This window comes from Haemaphysalis longicornis, unplaced genomic scaffold, assembly GCF_048455015.1.
Source record: "Haemaphysalis longicornis isolate Haplotype H1 unplaced genomic scaffold, Haemaphysalis longicornis Haplotype H1 scaffold_1, whole genome shotgun sequence".
NCBI classification, from domain to species: Eukaryota; Metazoa; Arthropoda; class Arachnida; order Ixodida; family Ixodidae; genus Haemaphysalis; species Haemaphysalis longicornis.
In genome coordinates this window covers 300639790-300666057 of record NW_027526203.1, presented here as the reverse complement: position 1 = coordinate 300666057, position 26268 = coordinate 300639790, and the positions used below count along the sequence as shown (strand labels likewise).

Here is a 26268-nt window from a genome sequence, read left to right as displayed (position 1 = left end):
GCTTCAAGCGGATGTTCAGCTTTACCTGCGGGAACGCCTGCACAGGTTCCTGTTAACTTCGTGTCGTGTAGCGTGACACTCCTTTTTGAGGGTGCGTTGGATCACATAAAAGTTTCTAACTGTACGGTCCGGAACAAGTCCGGTACGTATAGCGGTCCCGACAGGGACTGAGCGGGACTCGTGACGTTGTATAAAAAGTCGGGACGGTTGGTAACCCTATCCTCCACATCTATCCATCAACGGCGGATTGTTTCAGCCCGTTGCGAGGGATGAAAAAGCGTCGTTTCCAGGTGATATAAATTAATGTTCCGGTTCCTGGACTTTTGAACAGCCTATAAAACATGCGTATAAAACTACAAATCGTGCAACCCAAAACTAGTTAAAACAGTTGAAGGATCAACATTTGGGCGAGTTGGTACTGGTTGTGTATCATCTCGACGAAACAGCATAAAAAACGGGGACACTAGGAGAGAAAGACGACACGACGACGCTGTCCTGTCGTCCACAGCGTCGTCCTGTCGTCTTTCTCTCCTAGTGTCCCCGTTTTTTACGCTGTTTCGTCAAGATGATACATAAAATAGTTGAGTCGGGGCTTGATGGCTCATGCATTTTGCGGTTTACATCTGCGCTGAAAGCGCTCATACGCGCCTATACATTTGGAGGTGGGTTAAGCAACGCTAAAGGAATTTCGTTGCTAATAGTCTAACGGGAGAAGAGCACTCACAGAGTGCATAGCCAAAGCCATCGAGCATGTCTAAATTACTAGTGTTGAGCCTCTGCACATTTTAAACTCTAGGAGTAATGAGAACAATTTCAAACACTTGCGCAACACTGCAATTCTAGCACGTACCCTCAATTAAGTGGTTGCTTTTAGACCACAGCATCACTACATATATCTACAACCCGAACCCGAACTACATATATCTACAACCCGAACTTCGTATCACGGTAAAACAAGGAGTCACTGCATGACAGACCGACTCGCAAGAAAAGCTTCTGCGACGGGCAGTGACTAAAGTAGAGAACCATTTAACGCTCCTTTGTGAGTCTTAATACCTTCATAAAGTCTACACATGCACTACAGAAGCAATGCCTCAAACATCCACCCGGATTGTGGCGCGAGATATAAGGAACCATTTTTTTTTTGCTATAAAAAATGTTGCTACAAAATATTTCAATGACCTTGCTACCTCCGTATACACAGTTCCCGTTATATGCCCCAAGAAAGTACTTCGAGAAGGTGACAACAGCGTTCTTTCCCACTCTTCAAGCACTCCAGTCTCCTATAACAGTAGCTTCCGCTGTAATGGTGTTAATTTTTTTTCTTCCACTGGCATGGCTTCTTTCTGCGTGGGTGTGTTTTATGTGAGCGACGCGGAATGTTTTTCACGGTTGTTTTCGCTCCTAAATCTGCACGTCCTGTTTAGGCTTACCGCGGCCGGTTCTCTAATGCCCCCCACTGCCTGTCGTCCGAGACTCGGTCTTGCATGTCCACAGAGCGCGTAAAAGCATGGTTTGTGGTGGCCAGGAACGGCGGCAGCAGTTATGACACAGAGAGGCCACTCTCGCGTGGTATATCATCTTGCACGGCGCGGAGGCCGTCGGACAAGCCGCGTGTTGCTCGGGCGCCGTTTACGAGCGGATCGTTTATACGTTCGCCGCCGCAGCCGACGAGTAGGAACGCGACACACCGGGAACGCTCGCTCAGGGAACGCGCGCAAACGCTGTATGGCGTCGTAAACGCAGGCGTACGCCACACGCCACCGTCGGACATCAACCACAGCATGCTGCGGTAACCGTGCGTACACGCCCAGGGAAGGCGGGCACTGGCTGTCGAACTTTCACTGCCCCGTTTCTTTCGCTCGAGAGTCGGAATTTGTATACGGCCTCCACTTCACGCGCGGCTGTGCAGCGTCGGAGAGGTGGGATTCGAATGCTTCTTTTTGTTTGCTCCTGGTCTCACAGGCTCTTTTTCTACGCTCCCTTGAGTTAGGTCAACCGTGTGATTCTACATTGAATAAGTTTAATAAGCTTATTTATTTTCTCGTTTCTTTATTATGTTAAATACTTGTCAATTTCATGGGATGTTCGTTTGGATAGTGGTTGTTTAGTCGTGCGGTACGTTCCGACCATCGCGGGCTTCTTAATAACGCGCCCTTCCCCCTACAGACACAAACATTGTAATCACCTTGCGACCAAACCCGGTCTGAAGAGTACAGGCAGATCCCCTGCACTTAACCACTGAAGATCTCGTGTTCTTTCATTCAGAAGAAAATCAGTAACTAAACGAACAAAAGCTTTACGTAAGTTCACCCCCGTTCGTTTTCTCCTTCCGTTGTGATCTACCCGTGGCACCTAAACTGAGAGCCAATCCTAAAGCATCTCCGCTTTTCACCATGCCAATTGGGGGCACCGGTTACAGTCGCCGATGTATGTTTTGTGTTACGCGTCTGCGTAACACAAAACACTTAAACTTTCCTGATTCGCGTCGCGGAAGTATGAAACGTGGAAATGAAGAGCGCGCGAGATCGGAAAATGAATACGCCGGTGTTTCACGGCATCGGCATACGTGCGTTGCTGAGTTGCGTCGTTCTGTCGGAGTGTGAAGCTTTTCAATGAAGGTCATATATATGGGGAAAGAATGCCGCGTGAGCAAGAAAACGCGTCGCTAGGCAACGCCCAGGATAGTCGCTGTGTAGCATTGCCGGCTGGACCGTTCCAAACACGTCGTCAGCTGCCGTGCATAATTAGGCAGCGCTTCCCTCCTGCAGCGCTACCACTCGCATTAACTTAGCGAGACTACTTTAAGTTTTCCGCGTGAGCGTGTGGGCCCTAACCTTTAATATTCGCGCAGCAATTGTATGAAGGCCGCCATAAAGGTTGGCACCGCCCCAAGAATGAGGCCTGCGGTCCCGTGGTCACGGAGGAATCATGTACGTAATTGTGGTGTCTTGCAGTAGGCTAAAAATTAAACAATTAGACTCCTTAACTAAGCCTAAACAATAAAACGCTTGAACAAGTGGATGAACACAGCTACATTGGACGGGTTGCCAGTGCTGATCCCAACCACAAGAAAGAAACCCCGCGCGAAATATGTACGGGCTGGTATAGGTATGGGCCGGAATAGGTATGCATTGCATGCGTATTGCCATGGATGACCAGGGATGACCGTTCTGCCAGGTATGAGGCAGAAACGTGGCACCTTATCAAACACCTGCAAAGAAAGTTTAGGTCCACCAAACAGTCTACGGAACAAAGGATAATAGGGGTAACGCTTAGGGATAGGAAACTAGTCTTTTTGGATCAAGGAGCCAACTCGAGAGGAAGATTTCATAGTGCATACTAAGAAAAAGAAATGGACTTGGGGTGGCCATGTAGTGCGACAAATGGCAAACGGTGGATCTCCGTAATAACAGAGTGGCTACCGAGAGACGGGTATGGAAGAAGAGGAATGCCAATAACTCGATGGAAGGGCGAAAAAAAAATAGGTCAAAACGAATGGACTTGGCCAGCACGGTACAGTGGCGGTTGGAGGTCAATGAGACAGGCCTACGTACTGACGTGGACATAAAGATGATGATGATGACGACGACGACGATGACGGCGATGATGATGGTGGTGGTGGTGGTGTCTGAACATTTATGTGGTGTCTCTCTGTCTGTCTGTCTGTCTGTCTGTCTGTCTGTCTGTCTGTCTGTCTGTCTGTCTGTCTGTCTGTCTGTCTGGCTGGCTGGCTGGTTGGCTGGCTGGCTGGCTGGCTGGCTGTCTGTCTGTCTGTCTACCTGTCTGTCTGTGCATGCGTGTGTCTGTGTGTGTGTTTCATTCGGGTATATCTTTTCTTTAACTTCGCTCCCTGAGATCGCACCAGACTGAGTAAAAGAGTGTTCTAAAGAATCAAACTCTTGATTTACAATGAAGTTATTGGACCTTAGATCCGTACAAATTATTGTTCGTTTCCGCCGCGATATCCGTTTCGGCTTTTACGTTGTTACAAATCGAAGCCATTTTTTTTCTGAGCACTCCATTACCTTTACATGGTACGCTGAAAAGGCACAGTCGCATGCGTGGGTGCAGACGAGCTATAAAATAACTTGTCTCGACCATGGCTGCGATCGCCGAATCGCCGAATTTTGCCTCTCCGCCTAGACTTCCAACGGCTTGGCCGTTTCCTCCGGGCAGCGTAGTTAGCTTCAACGTGGTGCTGTGTAGCCCGGTGTCTTTTGCTCAGTGTTGTTAACAGAGAAGATGGAGAGAATGGGACGGATTATTTTTTTGTTTAAACAGGGAGGCCAAGAGGCCCTGTTTTGGTATATGGGATTAAGAGTAGGGGAAGATGGTTTACATAAAGCTTGTTCACGGCACTTAGAGCGTTCACTTGAGCATGTCAGGTCTGGTTACGCCCATAGGGGTACCACACGCAGTATGGTAGAAGTGACGAAGACAGTATAGGAAAATGATGATATATCCGGGGATACATAAGGAGTAGTTCGGAAGCCACAAAGGGTGTGCTTCACGTAGGCCATCTAGAGAGGGCGTGATGATCCACCACATTTATAGAGACCTGCTTTTAGATCGAATTCGGTAGTTTTATGTAGTATTTGAGGAAGGTCTCTGACACACTAGATGCGTCCAGTATAAGTCATGGGTCGTACTTGCGTTGTAAAGAACTGGCCGTGGCCAGTTGGGTAAGTTAAACCAACCCAGATGAAATGGAAAAATTTTGGTGTGCTGTTACTGCCACAATAGGGGCACTGATGACCAGTAGAGTGCCTGGGGACTAGTTCATTCGGAGATGACGTCCGGAGAATTGCCCGAGTTGGCGTAGACTTTATTGGCGAAAATTTTTTTTGTTCTTGGAAGAGGCTGCTGAGGGAGCAAGGAAACCACGTGGTGAGGCTGCGGCAAGCCGTTGCCGGCTGAGGTTTTTAACTTGGCGGCACTTCACGTGCCAGTGAGGTTCGCATGCTTGTTGCGGGTGGGATTGTTCCTGGACGGACACGGGAACCGCGGGAGGATTGTGTCAACCCTTCCGGGCAGCATTATTGGCTGAGTGGTTTCCGTGCGCTCCATACGTGTGAGCAGGACTCTGGACCGCGCGTATCTTGAACTCATGCGCGTATCTCGGGCGTGAGTGAGGTCACGGATTTTGTAAGGAATGTTGGTGGCCGCAGAAATGGGCAAGGAGCTCATATTCAGTTCTGAACTTCTGGCAGAGTGACATGGGAGTCAGTGATGACGCCGAACTCGTGGGCGGTGATAGATGATGGCGCATTTTGTATGATCTGAATGGCGCCGAGGATTCCTGCGAAGAGCTCGATTTGATCAGTGAGACCATGTCCGTTGGTGATGTTGCGAGAGTCATTACGATGAGGGATTTCAAGGCAGGTCCCCGCAACCGCTGCTGTTGTGCTGTTGATTGCTGCGTCGGTGAAGATGTCGATTTCATCACGAGTTTTGTTGTTGGCCAGAGAGCAAAGATATTGTTTCCGCGCACAATATGCCCGTAGTACTTTTTTTTCGCTCTCCCGTGCAATGGAGAAAAAATGCTTTATGGTAAAAAATATCAAAGTCGTTTTATGCGGGGAAGCATTTACACACATGGGAGGAGGGGGAGGGCGTTCGCATGTGCTGGTGAGAGGCGGGGCTTGGCAGAACAAGTCCGGGCACCTACGGGGGCATAGCACGCTCCTGGTTTACCCCTGATTAGTCCGCACGGCTTGTACTAACTGGCTATGGACTGTTCCGCAGCGACATAATCGCTGTGCACATTTTCGAGCATGTATAGGCCCAACAATGTGTGAAGGTGGGGCTTCTCCCCCAGAGGCATGTATTACATAGTTAGGTTCTTGCTAGTAACTTTCATACATCGGATGGTCTACAGATATAATAAGCTGAAAAGGAGAGTACCATGCCTATGTTTTTTTTATTTCTTCAGTGAGGGTACCCGTACAGTAAGAAAATTTTTTCTCTGCATAAATATATCGCCATCCACGATTCCGGAGGGACCTTGTTAAGTTCGGGGTCCTCATTTAATTAATGAAAGCCGCCGAGGGCTCATGTATCCGCGTTGCCTTCCGCTTGTAGGAACCCAGCTGCCATGCTTGGTTCCTTTCATGCAGCCGCAGGAACCCGAAGTTGGGGGCCGTTGAGTGCATTTGTGTTTCTTCCTTTTGAGTGGTAAAAGACGGGGGTGCTTAGCCCGAGTACCTTTGTTGCGTTGGTATGCGGTCAGCTCGACCGAGAGGTCTCAGTGAACGGCGGGGGTTGCGCAGCAGTGAAAACAGTTTCGGCGTGGGGTTCCCTTGGACAGCGCGCACGCCGCTATTGTGGCTTGCCGACATTGGGAGGTGGCTCTGTCATTCGTCATGACAAGCTGACGGTAAGCGAAATGATGGTGTCCCTTGGTGTCGAAAAGGCGCGCGGCGTAAGTTTTGAGGATTTGCGAAGCCGGCGTCGGTACTGTTCGTTGATGGGTCATTCGCCTCGGGAATACTCGCCTGGGGTGGAAGGAGCTCTTCCCGGTAGTCAGGCGGCGGGCAGCGGCGTCCCTTAGTCTGGGGAAAAGATTAGCTTGTGACTCTCTGTGTGCCGGCGCGCGCGCGGACAAGTGCGAGGCGGCAAGGCGAGGACGCTGTAAGATGTTAGCCGCGCGAAGACCGCTTTAAGCATTCGGCTTTGGCTTTGACCAGGCGCTGCCCGATTAACGTAATGCTTCGACCACTCCGCATGGTCAGTGACTTTAGGTGGCGATGTCTTGTATTTGCTTGTCGGTTGCAATAACGTACGCGGGAAACATACTAGGAGTTGCATGACAGAGAGCGTTGGGTCATATGACCGCAGGTGGGGACCTGTTTAGGATTGGTTGGTTCTTGTGGCCAATCTGTGCTCCATATGGATCCTGTTGAAAAGGGTTTTCGTTCTTTCTTGAACGCCCCCTTTGGAGGCGTGGTTTTTGGGATCAAAACCAGAATGTTGGGTTTTGTCCGGGGGTCGGTCGAGAGGGATCTAGTTCAGTATACATCTTGGCCGAACAGGCTGCTGCGGGCAGAGTGACAATGTAACCGTCATTCTGTCCTGATGTAAATACTTGGAGTAATGTAAATAGTGTAAATAAACCTAATATCCAGCAAGAAAGGCAGTCCTCATCCCTCACCTGCTTCAAGCATCGGACGTGGGTCATCAGAGCGAGTCGAGATTGTCCTCTCGGCTCGAGCTTCTTCAAGAACCTCATTATTTCGTCTTCATCAGTCACCAAGAAGATGGAGAGGCGAAATCTAACTGACCTCATGACAGTTATTTCTCGTTTTCACACGAGTCGTATTTTATGTTGGTCAAACCGAAGATAAAAGAACACAACACACAGAAAAACGACTGGTCACCAGTGATTTATAATAAGTGCATTTTCTCTAGGATTGCCAAAGATGCATGAACAATTATTTGTTGTCTTTTCATCAAATCATTGGTTTCATAGGTTACGTGAGGCACAAAAGTAGGCCAACGTTGATAAATGGTCGAGCGACTGACTTTGGTGAACGTTAAAAAAAACACGGAAATCTCGAGAGCAGGCCCCAAGCGAGCCGCTTGAAACAACTGGACTACTTGAGACTAGAAGGCAGGTGAGTGGTCGCCAATGAGCGAAAAGACAACAGCAGAGAAATCCGGAGAGCGCCCTGCAACCACCGAGTCGGTGTGTTGAGTTGTGAGTAAAGAGTAACGAGTGCGTCGGCAGAGCCGGCGAAAGTGAAAATGCAGGTATTGCGAGAGGAAAAAAAGTTGGTTTTCACTTGGCCGCCGGAACGAGGGGCCGAAGGAAGGGCGATTAGAGAAGGGGGCGGTCGGCCCTCGCCCGCTGCCAGGGGCGGCGCTGTGCGGCGGCGGCCGAGTGCGAGGGGCACAGCGAGGGGTGCCGCCCTCGGGCGAACGCGGAGCGCATGGCGCAGCGGGCCCAGTCGGCTCGGCGTCCGCGCCGCGTGTTGGAGCGCGGGGGGGCGCGCTTCCAGCGGGGGGGCAGAAGAGCCCCAGTCGCGTTCCTGGGGGGGCACGACCATGCGACGCCTGACGGGCCCGCAGCCCGTCTCGCTGCTCGCGGGCCTCTGCCGTGCCGTCCCGGGCCGCCAGCCAGCGGCGCCCGTCGACCGCTGCTGACGGCGCTCGCGCCAACACGGCCACGTCGGCGACACGCATGACGCCGGACAACCCAGGCTCGAGTCCAGCCTTCTCGGAAGGTGCGTCCGCCACTGTCACACGCCACCCCGTGCCACTCGGGCCGCTGCTACCCGTAACGCTTCTCTAACTGCCGGCTGCCCCTTTGCTAACTTGTAACGTTTCTCCCGCTATGGTCCCCTGGTCTTCGGACTTAGCCGTCCCGAGTGGCACGTGGTCTGACACCTGGCCTGCGGCTGTTCTATCTGTTGTTTTCCCGTTGCCCTTGCCCGTTTCGTTGTCTCTTCTTGCTACACCACTTTGAGCGATTGTCATCTGCTATGCGGTAGCTCATCGTAGGCCCGACTGCTTTTTGTTTCGTATTAACTATGCCCGTGAAATGATTAAAACCCCACAAAAGACTTAGGTTTAATTTGCTTGAGAGACAGTGTTGACTTACAGTTTTTGCAGAAAGTGCGCACGGAGCCGGCGCACAGCGTTGCTCCTTGCCGCACTTCTTTGGTGTGAAGCGAGCTTTGCAGAATCTCATTGATCCGATCCGTCTTTTCTTGTAATGCAAATGGGATGAGACGGAGACCTTTTTATTTGCCCGGAGAAATTTAAATTTTTAATCTTTACATCTGTCTGAGCAGGCACTCCTTTCACTGTGTAAATTGAGTCTAGAGAGAAATATGTCAAGTTCGTTTTTATATAGGAAGCGGCAGGTAAGAAAAAAGGCATTATTACAAGGAAAGTCACATAACACGATTCCCCGTTTATGGTGTTATGCAGTAGAGTTGCTGCGTATGCATACTTACGGGAAGATATTCATGCAAATTTGCTTAGAGTGTTACATGCAATGTGCCGCTATGTACTTAGAACTGGCCATACTCGATGTGTCTTGCCAGCTTAATTTTCGTGCTTAATAAAATCATTAGTTTTACAAGACTTTAAATTGTATCTAACGTAAAGGCCAAGAAACAAGTGGTCTTATATTGACGTAAATTTCGTGGTGAATGTAGTGCTCACTGGTACTAACATGTTTGACGAAATACTTGGCGGTTTATTGCAATTTTTAGACATTTTGCATGTATTAGCACTTTGTTTGAGGTAAATAAACGACACTTGGGCTTCTTTAGATGGTTTTTTTAATGAGCCAAGCAATGAAGCAAGTTACCCCTGCTGTTCTCATTCGTACAACTTTCGCCGAAATAACTCCAGCGGCTCCAGCCAATGCGTGAATTGAAAACGGAGGCACAGTCACCTGTAAAAGTTGTTTCGTCACATTAACACTCTGTATGCGGCAAAGCCACCCTAAAGTCACAGTGGCTACTCTTCATAATACGCGCGTAAAAACGCGCCAGCGCGCAGATTTTAACCGAGACACAGCTGCCTGTAAAGCGTGCTTTGTTACTTTAAACTTATGTATGCGGCAAGGTTATCATGAAGTCACTGAGGCAACCCTTTATAACTTGATGCATGCGTAGAAACTCGTTCTTAAAAGTATACACTTGAAGGTTTTTTTTTTTTTTTTTTTTTCGCCCAAAAGTAAATCTTCCAATGGTCCTGCCAGTTCTATATGAGGTGTAGTATGTCGAAATGGTAATTTCAAGGATATGAAACCCTTAGTTCATGAGCAAAAATACATTGCCGGTATTTCTTTAAAGTGCGGGATTCGCTATTTCACTTTGCGTTGGTGGCGGCAAAATCAAAATACCCTTCCCACCTAGTACCTGTCCGCGAAATCTGGTTGTTACAAATGGGGGAATTTTTCTTAGCCTGGGTGGTACACTCCAAGCCGTGGAGCAGTTGCGGAAATTTTGAATTGAATTCAGGACAGGCCATTTTAAAAGGCCGCAACGTAAGGGGAGAGAATCATAATTCATGGAGGTAATAATAGCAACCCACAAAGCACTTACCCGCACAAGGCTACCACGTCACAGAGGTAATGTTTACACGTAAATGGTGGTGAAACTGCGCTCACTGCAATTCCTAAAGTTGAAGAAGGCCTTGTCTAGTATGCGGCTGGCGTTTATATTTTTTTATCTTCTGCGCCGCTTTGGTTCACTGGTTTAAAGTTGCACGTATTAGTTGTAACCTAATTACAAAAGAAGCTTGACGACTTGTCTCGCGTGTTTAGCCACACTACAAGCGGTGCTGTGACGAAGCAAGCTTTACAGGCACAAGCGAGAGCGTTTTACAGTGAAATGGTTCCCCGATTAACCGTGCTATATCAAGCTTCAGGTTTATGTCGATCTCAAATCACTATTCGTATGTTGTACTATTTTGTGGAACGGTGGAATAGTGGAACGGTAATATTTTCCTTCGGGCCTGCGCATAAGGTGCTACCCGGTATTCCATACGAAATTCAATGTTTTAAAAAGAATAGGTAGAAATATTAAAAATGTAGAAATATATATCACCAGTACTCTCATGCGCAATCTTTTTCAGGGAAATTATTTATTTTCGTTACTAGCAAGTTTGTAGGTTACCTTTACTAGTTTTTAATTAAACGAGCGACGCTAGATAACTGAACGCTTGGCAATTTAAGCGTGCAACGTCATCACTGCGCCACAATTCAGCGCGCCAGGTACACCAACTTTAGAGTTCTTTGAACACAATTTATGAACATTATAAGCATTTTTCTTCTGGTTTTTAGATACATTTCCTCTTCTTAGCGAGTAGCTGATCGCTACTAGTAAAGATGTGATGTTCGCTGGCCAAATCTGTAATACTTTTACTTGCCGCTGACGCCTTCTTAGTATAATATCGCGCTGATCCATGCAGGGATACAACACTGTGCCAAACTTCCCACAGGCGTACGGATTGGCTTCGCGTCCGTTGAACCCGTTTTCGGCGCACTCATTTGTAATTTTGCGCTGTCATTTCGGTTAAAAAGTACACATGAGGCATTTGATATCACGAAAGCGGCGTATGAGTCACAAGCTTTATTATACCACAGTGCCAAGAGAGATGATCAATCACTACGACGCTGTCATTAAAGCTGACCGCTCAGGTGCTTCGCGTCGCGCATTAGCAGGCGGCTCTTAAATCGCAGAGGCCGGCTCTCCGAACGTCGGCCCTTACACTGCCGAACGTCGGCGGCCGGGGCGCTAGCTTTTAGCTCTGGCTTTTAGCTGCATCTCCCTCGGCCGTCTTTACTTATAGCCGATGGTGTTTCGCCCCTTTGGGCTTATCATCCTGGGACTTCGCAGGTGTACTTGCCGGCACACGTCGTTAGACAGGCCGTTGAGGCAATCTGTCTTACGCCGGCTCTACCCTTGTAGGTTGCCACTGCGGGGAGGGGGGAGTTCTAGGAAGCACACCGGAGCTCGAAGTCACTCGCCTCTGGCATGTTTCCTTCGTTTTTGGTGAGATATAACTGGAGAAAAGTGCTAAATTCTACACTGCGAAGAAAGTATGTTACGGCCAGTCACAACAGCCTTCTCATAAGCCAGACCTTAATGGGAGTGGTGCGAGCCATTTCTAATTCATCGACACCAGGAGGAAAAAAAGAGCACTCAGAAACTAATGCAACCTATATTTCTTTAAATTTCTGTTCTTAGCAGCGCGCGTGAAGTATCTATTGGTGTTTTAGGCTGCGGAACCATTTAAGGGAGGAAATAAATTCGCGTTTTGTAGGCTTCGATGCTGGCACTGTTGGCTTAACTTTACACCGATAGCTGACGCTGCGTTGTTCGCTTTCTCTCGTACAGTGCTTAAGAAAACGTGGCTCACTCTGCTAATGAACAATTCGGGGTGCCACCACAAATACAAAATGACGGAGTTTGAAACGTAGGCCTACGGCGATTTCACGTTTAGCCCGCCCAAGACAGAAGAAGGGCAAATGAATTAAAATGAGCAGACTCATCAAGGATTCTGAAAGTAATTACCTTCCGTCTAAACAGCGCGCAAGGCGCACTATTTGCCTTGGCGGATGAGGCCGCTGGAAAGTGGGCTAAGATTAACGGTAAAAGCCGGGCCTTTCCAATGAGATGTGGACTCGAAATGTCGAAAGTGAATCGGCGAAAGAACCTATCTAATATTAAGGCGCTTTTCGGAGTTTTTGCCAACAAGTAAATAGAGAGGGACAGGAAGAGGCTGGCTGCCGAAGTTTGTGTCGTTTTCATCGCGCTGTGATGTGCAACTGAAAGATGCGAATTCGAACTCCAAAGGGCGCCTCGGCGAAAAGCATTCTTTGCAGCCGACCAGCCATAAGCATTCCCTTAAGAAATGCACACAAAAAAGACACAAATGGCGAATGGTAACTGTTTTCGTTCTAAAGGCGCGATCTTGTCCTGTTGACAAATGGAAGCATATTATTCCCTTTTGGTCTAAACGTAGGCGCAGCGAAAAAAATTATAGGGGGAAACCTTGGGGATAGATAGAGACTGGTCCTTTCGGTGGGTGTATTCGCGGGGTGTAGCGTGTTCGACGTGGGGGAGTCTCGAGTATTTCATTACTTTCACCGGCGGAGAAAAAAAAAGAAATGAAGGTGTCGAGTGCTAGCGCTGCTCCCGTGGGAAATCGCTCTGTTTACGCTTTGAGTCGCGAAAGCCATAGAAGGTCGTTGCTGGCGATAGAGTGGGCAGAAGAAACCTTGTCGCAGCCGGCGATATCACAAATAAACTCGCTCTCAGGAACACGATGCGTGAGGGAATCTTCGTTAGGTGTTGTCAAAAAAAGAAAGTAGAAAAGCCCCTCACTCCTGAACCGACTTAAAGTTCAGGGATAAAAAGAAACTAATTTTTGCGACTCCCCGATTCCCAGCTAATTCCCGTGCCAGCAATCCTGGCAACAAATGCAGTAACTCGCTGAATGAACCGTCACAAATGTACCGAGAATGTACGCCCTCTATGAAGCAAATAGGAACTTTTGATGTAACGTAGGTGTTACAATCAGCAAAAACCGCACAAAAGTGTCCCAGAGGCTGGGAGTGAGAATTGGCTATCTGATACACCGAGTTCGACAGAAAGCGTTTTTTTTTCACCTCAACGCGCGAAAATACGGGGAATGCATATATATTTAATTATTTTTTGCGCAACAGTTCTCCTATATCGCAGCGAGGGTTCGTTGTTGGTGAACCAACTACAAACGTTAGCGCGTGCGCAAATCCGAACATGGCACGGGTAGATGGAAGGCGACAGTAAGGGCTTCGCGTTCAACACCTCCCTTATTAGGTTGCAGTTGTTGTGGAGCATTTTGATAAGTCCTTTAAGGGCAGGCGGCTTTTAAAAATTCTGAGGGGGTCTACTTTGGCTGAATGAGCAATCATTACGATTAAACAAGCAAAGTAGGTTACTGGCGAGTCCAAGCGTACGATTTAATGCATGCTGCGACATTACTCAGTAAGACTTGCTGTAGGGCGAGTTGATTCATGATTGTAGGAGAAGGCTTAGCTCGGCGAGGACAGGGGCAGTCCTCGCAGTCTGTCCCTGTCCATTTCCTCCCTCTGCTAAGCCTTCTTCTATAAGCATTACGCAATGCAATCACGGTGTTTCCAAGCGCGTAATTCCGTAGCCCAGAGCACATTTTTAAAGCCAAACCATTTGTAGGGCCTCGCTATTAAATAAATTTGTTCCCAGGGCAGCAGAAGTCGGCCATTTATGTAGATAGCGACGAATCGGACCTGCGAAAACTTGTTGGAAGTTAGGTCGTAAGCGATGACGAGAGAACCTTGATCGCCGTCAGTTGGTACACACGTGTCTGTGAAAGCTAATGCTCGCCCCATCTGCACTGGATATTTTTGAACCACACGAATCGACTAGGAGAGGGTCTTTTACGATGTAAATTAAGAAGGTGCCCTTTGGAGAATAAAAAAAACGTCTTTCCGTTGTGTGGTTGGACGTGCCCACCACACAGCGTGTAGCAACGACAAGCAGCGTCGATAAAGCCAACTTTTTTTTTTTTGTTTTCAAACACGAAAGTTTTGACGTTCTTACGACGTTCCGATAAGAGAAATAATTAAAGAGTGAAGGAGGGCGTGCAATCAAGGAACATAGGCTCAGTACAATGAGCACGAAGCAGGCTGCGCGAGGAAAGAGAGGCAAAAAAACACAGCAAAGCAAAGACGAATGAAGCGAGAACTGTTTGCCATTAGGGTGAGTAAAGTCACGATATGGAGGCGTGCATGGAGGCCGCCCGCTTTCGACGCCGCGGAGCCGGGCGAGGATGGCGAGAAGGCCGATAATTAAGCAAAAGAAGAAAAAAAAAAGATTTGGCGCAACCGAGTGGCGCCCACATCCGCTCGGCCAGCTGGAGATTGCGGAAACCAGGAACGGGAAATGTGACATCTCCGCTCGTCTTCCGAAAAAGAAAAATAACACGACAGACCGAGTAGGGATGACGTTGTAGAGCGAGAAAACGAGACATAAAGATGTGGCGGCGAAGACCGAACATTTCCGAAACTTTAGCACTTGAGGCTAGCATTTAAACAGCAGCGGTAGTTTTCTCGCTTACCGGGCACCAGAGCAAAACTACTTATCGCAAACTTTTCGGACGCGATGGTGAAAAAAAATGGCTGTATCAAAGCTGGAAAAAGAACGGAGAGAAATTATATTGAAGTGCCGAAATTGCTTGTAAGTAAATTAGCGTATCAAGCGCGCACACCCACAAGCAGATACACACGCGCGCGCGTGCGGGACAGTACAAGAATCAATGGCTAAAGATAAGAAAAGTTAGCTTTTACACTGACATGCATAGGCATGTTTCTGGTGTCTCAGTATGCTTTGTGAATGGTAATATCATCGTGTTTTCTAGAAAACACGCGCGCATGGTCCGACACTGAGAGCAACACGGGAGACGCGTGAGACAGGCGGGAATTGACACGCAGAAAGAATGTATTCACTCGATGTACCAAGGGCGGCCGTTGCTGGATTCAGCGGCCTCAACGATGCGTACACAGCGCCGTACGGCAGTTTTTGCAGAGTTGGCGCAAAATGAAATTGTACAGTTTCTGATTATGACAGAGCGTGGACCGGTGAAGCGAAGAGGGAAGTCACTGCGATCGTATTAAATTCACTGTTGTCCCGAGGCGAAGAAAGGCGGATCTTGATGTAATTGTTCGGCCCGCTCCAGACGGATAGGAAAATAAAGAGAGAGAGAAAAGAACCAATACAGTGGAAAAGTTCCGCAGATTCATTTCTCGAACAAACAGCACCGCACGTTCGTCATTCTGGTTCAATGCACAGGCTTCTAACTGAATTAATCTAATACGCACAGCCTGTAGAACGTCCGGCACGCAAGGTTGAAAGAAACAGGAAATTGCGGAAACATAGGGTAGCAACGAGCTACCAACGCGGCACCATTTTTGCAGCCGAGCATCCTAGCCTTCCTTCTCTTTGAAAGTCACGCTGTTGCTCGTTTCTCTCTCTTGTTTTTTGTTTTGTTTCGTTTTGTAGAAACGAATCTGAGTGTGGAAACAAAATATGCGTTGAAGCGAACCTCATTTTAAAAAGTCATCATAACCATTTCGTTAAGAGCAACAACGTCCCATTGCGAGACCAGGCCATTTTTACATTGCTGTCGGAAATCGTTCAAAGTGGTGTAGCAAAACAATCTCTGAGGGATGCAGTGTGCTCTTATTTGTGTTTATTTGTGTGTATATACCCAGATACCGCGATAATTCATGCACAAATAATTGAAACTGCGTTCATTGCAGTCATAATGTGGCCAATATTTGTTTTGGGACAGTGGTAGTGGCACGGGAAAAGTGTCTCTCTTTATCTAGCTCTCCACTATACGTGTGAGTAGGCCAACAAAGAAACCCAGGAGAAGGGGCGGGGGAGCATAAGTGCTTTTGCATTCATATAAGACCCCGGATTTTTCTCGTGTGTACATAACTGCTTCCCGTTTTTGTAAGCGTGTTAGCGACATGAATTGGAGCTCTGGAGTAAGCAGTGTTGGCTATGATACGCTGAATTGAATATGGGTGAAGTTACAAAAGGAAAAAAAAAAAGGCGTTACACAATTACAGCCCTTCATTCGGTGGGCAGAGTTAACGGAGCCAACGCCGAGGAATTTGTTCGGAGGGCAGACGTTTAGTCGCGGCTGGCCATGCGAGTGACCCATTGTACTGACTGCGCTTCTCACCCCGCGGGCACCAGGCGACGAAGGAGGCGGAGGACGCAGGGTGGGCGGTGCGAGGCGGGTCTTCAAGTTCCGAAACCTGCGAAGCTTGGCCAGAACCCAACTGGGCCGAGCTGTGAACCGTGCCCGCGAACTCCGTGAGTACTTCGGCAATCGCCGACTGGCGCACGCGTCACTGCCGCAACGAGATGCGCAATTCAACGATCCCCATGTTGCCACTCATGCGCGCGGACTCAGAACCCTGTGGTCAGGTGCATCGGCGGCGCCTATGCTGAAGACGTCAAGGGCTGTTTCACGCTGGTGCTGACTGCCGAGCCCACACACTTCTCGTGACGGTTCTTGCAGATGTGAGCGTGGCTGGTTTCTTTTTTTTTTTTTTTTTGCTTTTTTTTGTCTTTTTTTAGGCCCGAAGTCCACTCTTCAGGCCTCTGCGTTTTATAGTGGGCCTGGGAAAGAAGGTGTGATGATGTCCGGCATGCCTGGCATCTTTCTACGGATGGAAGGTCACGGGCGCTGTAACTCGCGTGAACTGCTTCCACTGGAGTGTTTAGTAAAGCAGCATGTCATAAATCGGTTGTACTGGAGCGTGTATACCAAGAAACATATGAATGTATGTATCCGGCTGAAACAGGACACAATAAGTGGCGCGCAAAAACGAATTGCAGCCTGAATGGGGGCGACGTTATGGGGATTTGTCGGTAAAGCCAATGCTAGCTTACAATTCTAGCCTCAAAGCCTTTGTCGGACACTTATTTAACTAGTTCAGTCTGCCCAAACGTAGGCCAGACGGGTTTCTTTTATTATTTAATAGCCCCTAACGAATACGCAATTTTCTCTCTGGCTGTGGTGGGTTATAAACTGTACCCTCGTTTTGAGTGCGCGCGTTGAAGAAAATAAGTCATTCTTTTGTTCCAGCAAAATGACTGAACCTTTCGCATAGGCCTTTGAGGGCCATTTTATATAAATATTTGTAGAACGTGTTCGGTATACCACCTGCATCTTATAGACGTGCGAAGGTTTGGGCCAAAAAATAATCCACGTGGAGTCTGAAGATGCTTGTAAAAAAAAAACGGGATCGTAGCAACCCAACTTAGCCTCGCCTACGCAGACTTCAGCCTGCGGGTGACCTGTACACTTCACCTAAAATCTCACCGATCGAGAGTTTCTGCTAAATCATTTGTCCACCTTTTACCACTCGATGCTTGATTGCTCGTAAATTCATTCACACACAGTGCTTTCGAAATGTAGGCGTAACAGTAAGCTTGTTCTCAGTGCCTCTAAGAACAGGCTTATAATTATGCTACGTTTCACTGTGACGATACTAAAATGGGAGCGCGCTATGTTTCGCGAACAGGTGATGCGCGCACCGTTTAGAAAAACAGCGTAAAATCGTCAATCACACCGTTAATAGTAGCATCTTTTGACACTTTACTACATTTACAATCACTTTAGCCTTCCCCTTTCTGGAGCAAGACTGTTTCTTCTGCCTTTGGTGCACGCATAGCTCTGGGTGTGACGAATGAAAGAACTGCAACTACTTGCGGTGGGGATGTGTTCTTCTTTCACATCAGAAGACAAAATCCATGCTTGTTGATGTAAATAAAAAATCGGTCACTGAATAATCCTGGCTGTTGTGAATATTTTTAATTCTGTGTTTTCTTTATTGAACACAGACATTCCTTATCTGCCGAGCTGTCCTTGAATAAAATCAGGCCTTCGTTATTTCCTCGTAACCTTTCACGGCGTGAATGAAGAGAGCCAAGTGCCTGACGTAAAGCCAATGGAGTTTGCCGGGAGCAGGTTGTTACGAGCAGCGCTATGTATGGCAAACTACGGTGAATGAAACTATGCCCGCGGCGGGCTCACCTAAAAAATTACGCCCATCTTCCCGCGAGGGGAACCCTGATGTGATACGACGCATCGGGGGGGGGGGGGGGGGGGGGGGGGGGGTTCAATTGGTGTTTCCATTGGGTTGCTTCTCTAAATCGCGTGAAACGTGTTGTGAACGCGTAGGGTGCATTTCATCACATGCGGGTGTTCTCATACGCGGGAAAGATGGGGGTAATTTTCATTCTTTTACTGAGAGAGAGAGACTGGTTGCCATTTTCAGTGGTTGCACTTCACTTCGAGCACGACGGCTTTGTGGTCGCTGAAGTACACGGTCAGTGGATCGCGAGCGCTGACTGAACCGCCGCAACGCGCTAACCCCTTTATATTCACAGCGCCTGAAGGAGAGGAGACAGCGGAGGAGAGTCGCGCATGCGCGCACTTGCGCGCCGGAGCAGACGCGAGCGGAGCAAAGCGCGCGCGAAGCTGTTGTTATTATGTTAAGGAGACGGAGTGAGAGTGTTGCGCACAGCTGTCGGAGAGAAAAACGGAGGAGAGTTGCGCATGCGCAGGTGGTGTGCGGACGCCGACGCCGGAGGGACATATCCCCGAGCAAGAGATGCGTCGCATCTAAAAGATGTTGTGCCGAACTATTAATTCACCACAGCTGTTTTCGTGACATTGACTTGCACACGTTCACGGAACAAAACGCGACCGACCGTAGTGCAGTGCAAATGAGTGCACGAAACTGCTGCGTCTTGCCAGCCGGCGGTGTCCACGTGATTGGTGGTAGGAGCGGCTGTGTTGCATTTCGACGCCCCTCTTTGTCTTCCCTTCTGCGCGTTCCGCCGGCTCGAATCAACGCCAAGGAAGGTTTTCTTCTCTGGGTGGCATTGCTCTAAGGCAGCGCCAAACACCGACGCCACGGTCTCCCCACCATGTCCCGCGCTCCGGCTGCTGCCACGGCGCTCCTACGAAAGCTCTACGCGGCTCCAGTGAAACACTCAGCGCCGACACCACACGCTCTCCACCCTCTCCCGTTCCTCGGCTGCAGCTGCACCGGACCCCCTCTCCCTACCCGGATTTCTGCTCGCGTATGCGTGCCCTTCGCTGGCATTTTTCGGCTCGAGTACGTGCCCCCCCCCCCCCCCTCCCCCTGGGAACGCATGCAGGGGCTAGAGTAAAACCGCTTCGCTCTAAAGCCGTTGCAGATACCTTACAAATTCTGATAGTTTGCTCTGCTGGACCTGCTCATGCGTAACAAATGGGGCTGATCTTTCAGAGCGGCCGTCGTGGAGGTCATGAAATGCGACCGAGAATCACCATTTTGCCCTTCACTGGTTAATAGCAGAGGTGGAAGCGACAGCGCCGCGGCAGCAGGAAACGAGGACGTGCAGATCTATCGAGTATGGCACCGGATCGTTCCCATCGTCCTACGTCATATGGCACAGTTTCTTTCATTCGCCCTCCGCACAGCATCCGCATTCTCCTCCATCCAAATTTGGACAAATCCCTATAGTACAGCTGTAGACTGGGCTAGTTGGTAATTCATAGTGATCAAATGTAGCGCAGCAGAAACACACGGGACGGAAAGAATACACACGGACGGGACGAGCGCCCGTCCGTGTGTATTCTTTCCGTCCCGTGTGTTTCTGCTGCGCTACATTTGATGCCGATAGTACCTTGGTACTAATGCTGTCTCGTTACCGAGGAGGTGTTGCTACAAACCGCAACACCACCACCATTGTTCACCCATTTGTGTACATCGGTACGCCTGCGCAAATAAATTTGAAGATTGGTGTCCCTGATGCAATGCTATACTTGACACGGATTACAAAGAGGATTGAAGAAACACAAAGACAGATACATGAATCAGATACTTCTAAAACGCAAAACAAAAAAGAAGGTTACCATTCACCCCTGCTCGTCTATAAGCAGAACTGCCATCGTGATGTATCGGACGCGAATTTCGCAAATGATTGATCTGAAGCGAACAACGCACCCCTCCGCCAGCCCGACTCCCCTGCTACAAAAAGAAACTGCCGCTCCAAAAGGGCTTCGGCGTCTGGTTTTGTTTCACTGCAGAAATGCTACGCGCACTAACAGAAACGTTTAACGTTTTCTCGAGAAAATTAACACGTGCTGTTTAAAATTAGCAAAATTCCTCGTGTCGTGCGACAACAACACGGCAGGAAGATGTTTTAGTATAGCTAGTGCAGCCCACGTTACTAGAACGTAGCCAGGTTGTTTAGTTACGTTGGGAGAAGCTGCAGTGCTCCATGTACAGAGAAAGACGTGTGAAGGGTCCATTTCAGCATAAACACGAGAAAGCGACGTTTGTCGAAGTTATTTGCTTTCCTGTTAAATAAAAAAAAAACCAGCAAGCATTCGAAATTTCTCAAAATTTTTGTTGGGGCACAACTATTGTCTACACACAACGGCCCATCATCATTAAGCACCTTCATGGTACTAATTAACAAACGACAGGCTTTGCGCGTTTTGGCCAAACTGGGGAATCACTTTATTCTAATAACTGGCGCTATAGGACACCCGCATGCACTCCGTTTACTCAGAAACTGCGTCATGGTCTGCAACTTTCATATTCGTTGTTGGCGCGGTAGACATAGCTTAAGATACTGACTGCATCACGGGGTATCACAATGGTTGTACATATCAATGCTCTACTTGTGGTAGTGTAGTATACCTGTGTTGTGACCCGCCACGGTAGCCCAGCGCGGCTATGGCGTTTTGCTGCTGAGCCCAAGGACGCGGGTGCGATTCCCGGCCGCCAGGGGGTCAAAGTTTATCCTGAGCCCTCCACTACGGCGCGACTCATCGCGTGTGTAGCGTAGGCGCGTTAAACCTCTCCAATCAATCAATCAATCAATCAATCAATCAATCAATCAATCAACCAATCAATCAATCAATCAATCAATCAATCAATCAATCAATCAATCAATCAATCAATCAATCAATCAATCAATCAATCAATCAATCAATCAATCAATCAATCAACTGTGCAGTGACGTAGTCTGGTAAGTAGTGTAGTCGTGCAGTGTCGTGGGCATGTCGTTACTTCAAGGGTAGCAGCAGCAAACACACTGGCTGCCGAACTTGTACCTGAGGTGGATATTGTACTATACAAGCTTAAGGGAGTGGGGGGAAAGTAATGGCCAGATCTCTTCCCTTGGAAGTGACATTCCAATGACGATGCTGCAGAGACTACTTTGCAGGGCAGATTTAAAGCTGTGCTTGGTGTGTAGCGACACTTACCTCGAAACCTATTTCTTGAGCATCGTGTCGAGTAGAAACCATTAAAACACATACCTTGTGTTAATGCGAAAGTATTAAATGGCTCATTGAGCATAAAAGCCGCCTTCCGGCTCCTGTAGCATCTGAACGGCTCCTATAACGCCTGATGGGGAAAAGACAATAAAAGTGGTACTATACGGGAATCAAACCCAAGACGACGTCGTTTTGGTTCCTTTGGATTCACTCACTAAAGGTGGACCTAGTGAACGCGTTTCAACATTCGACTTTTAAAAAATGTAGACAAGTAGTACCTTCAGCTGGACGTGCAATAGGTTCGGCGTTGCTGGACACGTCGTAAATCTCGACGTTACGCTTATAACCACACGTCGAGGCCCGACGTCGGTTTAACAGCACAGGCACTAAATTGGATTGGCCGGGATTTTCCTCTGGCTTCCACGCGTTTCATAGCGCCTGCACCGAACTCTGCTGGCAACAGTCTAGCCACGCGACTGTGCGTGGCAGTGCGTATACACGGTTTACACAGCGGCGGCCTGGGCGCCGCCATATTGAATGGTGTGGCGTCACTCGCCATTGCTGGCCTTCGCGAACGCGTTTCTCGCCGCGTCCTTTCATGGGGCCGGGGCGCGCCGGCGAGCGCCGGAGCGGCTTTGTGGGCTAATTTTGCAATTATTTTCGACTGTCGCTGTGCATGGGCACTTATCGGACGATTAGGCATTTTTTGCCAACCGTCAGAGACTACTTAGTCCAAAAAAAAAAAAAAAAAGGCCCATAAAGCTCCTTAAAGCGCTGTTCCTATTGGCGCAGCCCATCGCCCAATCTCCTGTTCACACGTTTGGTAGGGGTATGGCGGTATTTTTTTATTTTATTTCTACGTACACAGCAACCATGTATTGTATATAAAACGGCTTTGAGCTGCTGGTTGGTCCACCTTTATCTCATGAGGATGTTCGGATTCGTTCGCACACGGATTATTAAGAGAGCTGGAAATAACGTCGGAGTTGCAGCTTCCGGCGCAAGGCAACTGCCGCTACGGCTTAGCTCCGGTTGCGCCAACGTGCATAATACAGGTCTGAAGTGCGACGAAGCACATGCAATGCTTACTGAAACCAGGATTCTGCGCTCGTCACGAGTAGTGAGGATGGGTTAGTGGCAGCGCCGACACCGACGGTGCAATGAAAGGCGGCACTCCGTAGAAAAGCTGGTATGCGCTAGCCAAAACTAGAAAATAATCTTCGAGCCACCGCTCTGATCGGCTTGAACAGCCCGACTGACTCGTTTCGTCGCGATGACACGCACGCAACGCGTAAACACATTAGTCATGCTTCAGGACAAGCCTGCCGAGGCAGATTGCGGTGCACTACACTACCCTTGCCGGGAGCGTTCCGTTACGCCCTGACAAAGTCAGCTTTGTCGATGTTCCTGGACAGAATGCTTCCGTTGCAGAACACCGATCCAGCGCAACCGGATTTTCCTGTCGCGCTCACTGTGCGGAAATCGGTGCATTGCGGAAGATCGCACGCACTGACAGTCTTTATGAAGTTGCGGCCAGTCAGACTGCCATTGCAATTCGTCGCACACCTTGAGATCCCGATCGCAGTCGGTGCATTCTACTACGGCGCAAGCTATACCTCATAGCTTCCACATTTTACAATTGCGCACAGAGCACCATGACAGACTACGGCGGAAACCGTGCCGTGCCGTGCTGAAGGTCAGTCATAGCGAGTGCGGCGCTGGCGTCACCTGTTCAAGGTTAGCCCACCTGTCTAAACCAAGTGGTCTATACCATACTCCGTTACGGAGGCTAAACCATCAACATTATCGGCGGCCGAACCCACGGAGGCTACGAAACGTGGCCTGCCACTCAAGACATCGTCGGCTTGAATCTCACGATGCATAAATTACTGAATGCACTTTCTGAAAACAAATGCAATTGAATTTCAAGCAACACCATTCAAATGATTACAGGCCGGTAAACAACCAAAATGCTGACACAAACATAGCGCTTCTGAATAGCGACTGACCCGCACGTATACAATCACGAAACTCGAAAAATACCTAGGAAGCATAAGTGGAAAACATCACCCGCATCACAAAAACCTAACAAGCGCTCCGCGGCCTTCAATTGGCCATCAATACTTTCGCATACACAACTCCTCGGAAGTGCTTATCGCCCTCATTTTTTTAGATCCGTAAACCTACAGTAATTTCCGTAAGCAGGAAAGAAAAAAATGAAAATAATGAGTGGAGCGGAGAAAAGAATCAGCTGGAAATCCAGGCGAGTTAACCAGGCTCAAAGTGAATCTATGAATAAGTTAAACCGTCGGCGACCGTTCTCGGAAGCAACCACCACACGAAAAATGCAGCGTGAGCTCGCGCACCGCCAAGAGTTCGCAGATTCCGGAGCTCTAGCGGTACGGGTTGAAGGTTTAGTCGCCCGTTTTCGTTCTATCACCAGACGGCGGCGGCTCAGGTACTTCGCCTGCACAGGGAGCCACGTACCCCAGGTGCGGCTTGTGCGCACGCCTCAATTCTGATTCTTGGTGCACTTATTCTTCCCACACTGGCAGATCCCGTCGGATGAGTACGGTAAGCTGACGGTTTTACATTGAAAAATGGAAAACCACATTCACTTATTATGATAATACTCGCCTCTCGCTGTGAGCGTACCTTGAAGCAAAAGATATTTCACTCGAAATGTCGCTTTTTGAAGGAAAGAACTGCCATGATACAAGGATTTATTAGTCTCGGTTTGATTTTTCGCGCATATAGACGTCAGTTTCAAACAGAGAACATATTTTCATTTCATTTCATTTCATGTTTCTTGGTACATGAAGAGGCGCGAGAAAAAGCCACCCAACGGCAGCTTGACGAGGCCCCCGCCCCCTGTAGCATAGGCAACATTGGGCACAGCACATACAACAGCGTTTCGTTGTAAACCATAGACAAAAAAATACGTTGTCAATTTTTAAACATTGCGTAAATCAGTACACATAGTTGCACGCACAGGTATGTCAAGTACACACGTATGCAAAGGAAAAAGCAACCGTGCATGCATGCTCAAATTCACATGTATCCCAAGGTACGCAAGAAATAGAGTATCGGGCTTCAGAAGTGTACCAAGCATGCACACCTGCATACACATACAAAACATACCAATACATTTCTTCACGCGCTTACATTAGTCTCAACCATTCCGCAAACACCACATTTTTGCGGAATGCGAACACCACTTATGTTCGCATCGACCGGTCACCTGGACACCAGGAGTCATCACCGGGGAACCGGAACCAAGCAGCCCACTCGGCTGCACGGGGGTGTATAACCTCTAGCCCTCCGCTGCTACCCGACTTGGCTCCTTCACCTACCGAGACATTTCCAGCAGCGATACAACTTCTACGTTACAAAAAAAAAAAAAAAAAAAAGACCGCCTTATGGTCCTCACTCAAACCGGCTTTGTATCAGCTCTGCCCTTGCCCCTAAGGTCAGCCGAAATTTTCATAAACAAATTTTTTTGCAAGTGCTAGCTTTACCCCAGAGACCTTCCGTAAATGGTACACCCCATCTCTGCCGCATCGATATAACTTCTGCGCCTTCCCCACGCCCGCCAATCTCCAGCACCTAATTTAGCACTGTCCGAAATTCGCGCGCTACTGAACCTTCAAGCCTCCTCCAAATACGTCCTCTTTATACATTGACCTTGGTACACTGGAACCCTCCATGCTGGCTTGAATTGCACACTTTGCCCTAAAATGCGGTCTAGCGCGAGCAGTTTAGAGTCGTGAGCCCCCTCTCCTCACTCCACGCGGCCTCTCCAGCCTTCTCAAGGAGCCCACCTGTTTTGGGTCGAACTGTCCGCCTTTAAGATGTTCCAAGCTACAAACACCCCACCTTCTACTCGCGCTTGCCCCACTTGACGTAGAGTCTTCCTGCCCCAATAAAGGCTACCTCCTCCTCGCCCACAAGGAAATAATAACAAAATAAACAAATAAACTATTAAAGAATAGCGCAAACGCGTATTTATATCCTTCTATATCATGCATGTCCTGTTTATATCCTATATATCTAGATCATCCCCCAGTCTGTGAAGACTGTTCAGAAATATCGGCGTCTTGCTTCGTAGCATATTGTCTCCGTAAATGGTTCTGTTAAGAGGGACTGACCATAAATGCGGATGTCTCGTAACACGGGCATGGATATTTTTACTTAATCAGCCAAATGTTTACTTAAGTTTATCGGCCGAATTTCCTACTGCGTGGCACCTTTTATTTTAAGTTCCCGCGGATGACTCGGGTGCCGTCGACCATGCAACCGCATCCGGAGCTGTACCACACGCAGCAGCGCTGATGTGCTTTCTTCGTCTCTTTCCGGCGCCGCTTCATCCAGCCTATTTTCGTAACAATCCCTTCGATGCGCATGTAGAATTTAAAGAACACTAGGAGGCCTGATTATGTGCTTGTGTTTTACCTTAAATATGCGAAACACCACCTGCTAACGTGCGTGAACCGTGCCACGAGGTTCAGTCGTTAGGAAAGATTTTTCCTATATATACCTACACTTCAGGCTCGATAGCCTAAAAGGCGCATTGCGGGTGTTAGTAGTCTTTCACAGCCAAAAAAAAGCGTGTATGAACATGTACGCCGAATTCCGGGCCCCAAACCCCGAATTACTAACCGAAGAATGGTCCGCATTAAAATTCATGATGCCTTTAATGGTGGAGTTCGTAATGGTAGTCAACCACCTAGTCTAACAGCTAACGCTGTGAGAGTGAATTGTGAGACTGCACTGGTCCTCGCAATGAATTAGCTGAAAGGTTGCTCAGTGCACATCAGAAGGATTGATTGCCCATGGCATGACGTTAACAGAATCGATCGACATTGGCTACGATTTGACGCGTGTTCGGGCAAGGGAATGGGCCACGAAACTAGCAATGGCTATAAG

The 26268-nt window shown here is 48.5% G+C and overlaps 1 protein-coding gene across 4 annotated transcripts in view; it reads left to right on the top strand.

Annotated features, from left to right (window-relative positions):
- Positions 1-26268, top strand: part of LOC144149208 (band 7 protein AGAP004871-like) — a 493398-nt gene that overhangs the window by 227856 nt on the left and 239274 nt on the right. Inside the window, exons 1-2 of one of the 4 annotated variants that reach the window (XM_077680744.1) lie at positions 7930-8225; positions 16248-16367. The exons of the other annotated variants lie outside the window; for them this stretch is intronic. Coding sequence (XP_077536870.1) covers positions 8183-8225; positions 16248-16367 — 163 coding nt within the window. The 5' untranslated portion in view covers positions 7930-8182. Of the gene's footprint in view, positions 1-7929; positions 8226-16247; positions 16368-26268 lie in introns of those variants that run through there. 4 annotated transcript variants of the gene reach the window in all.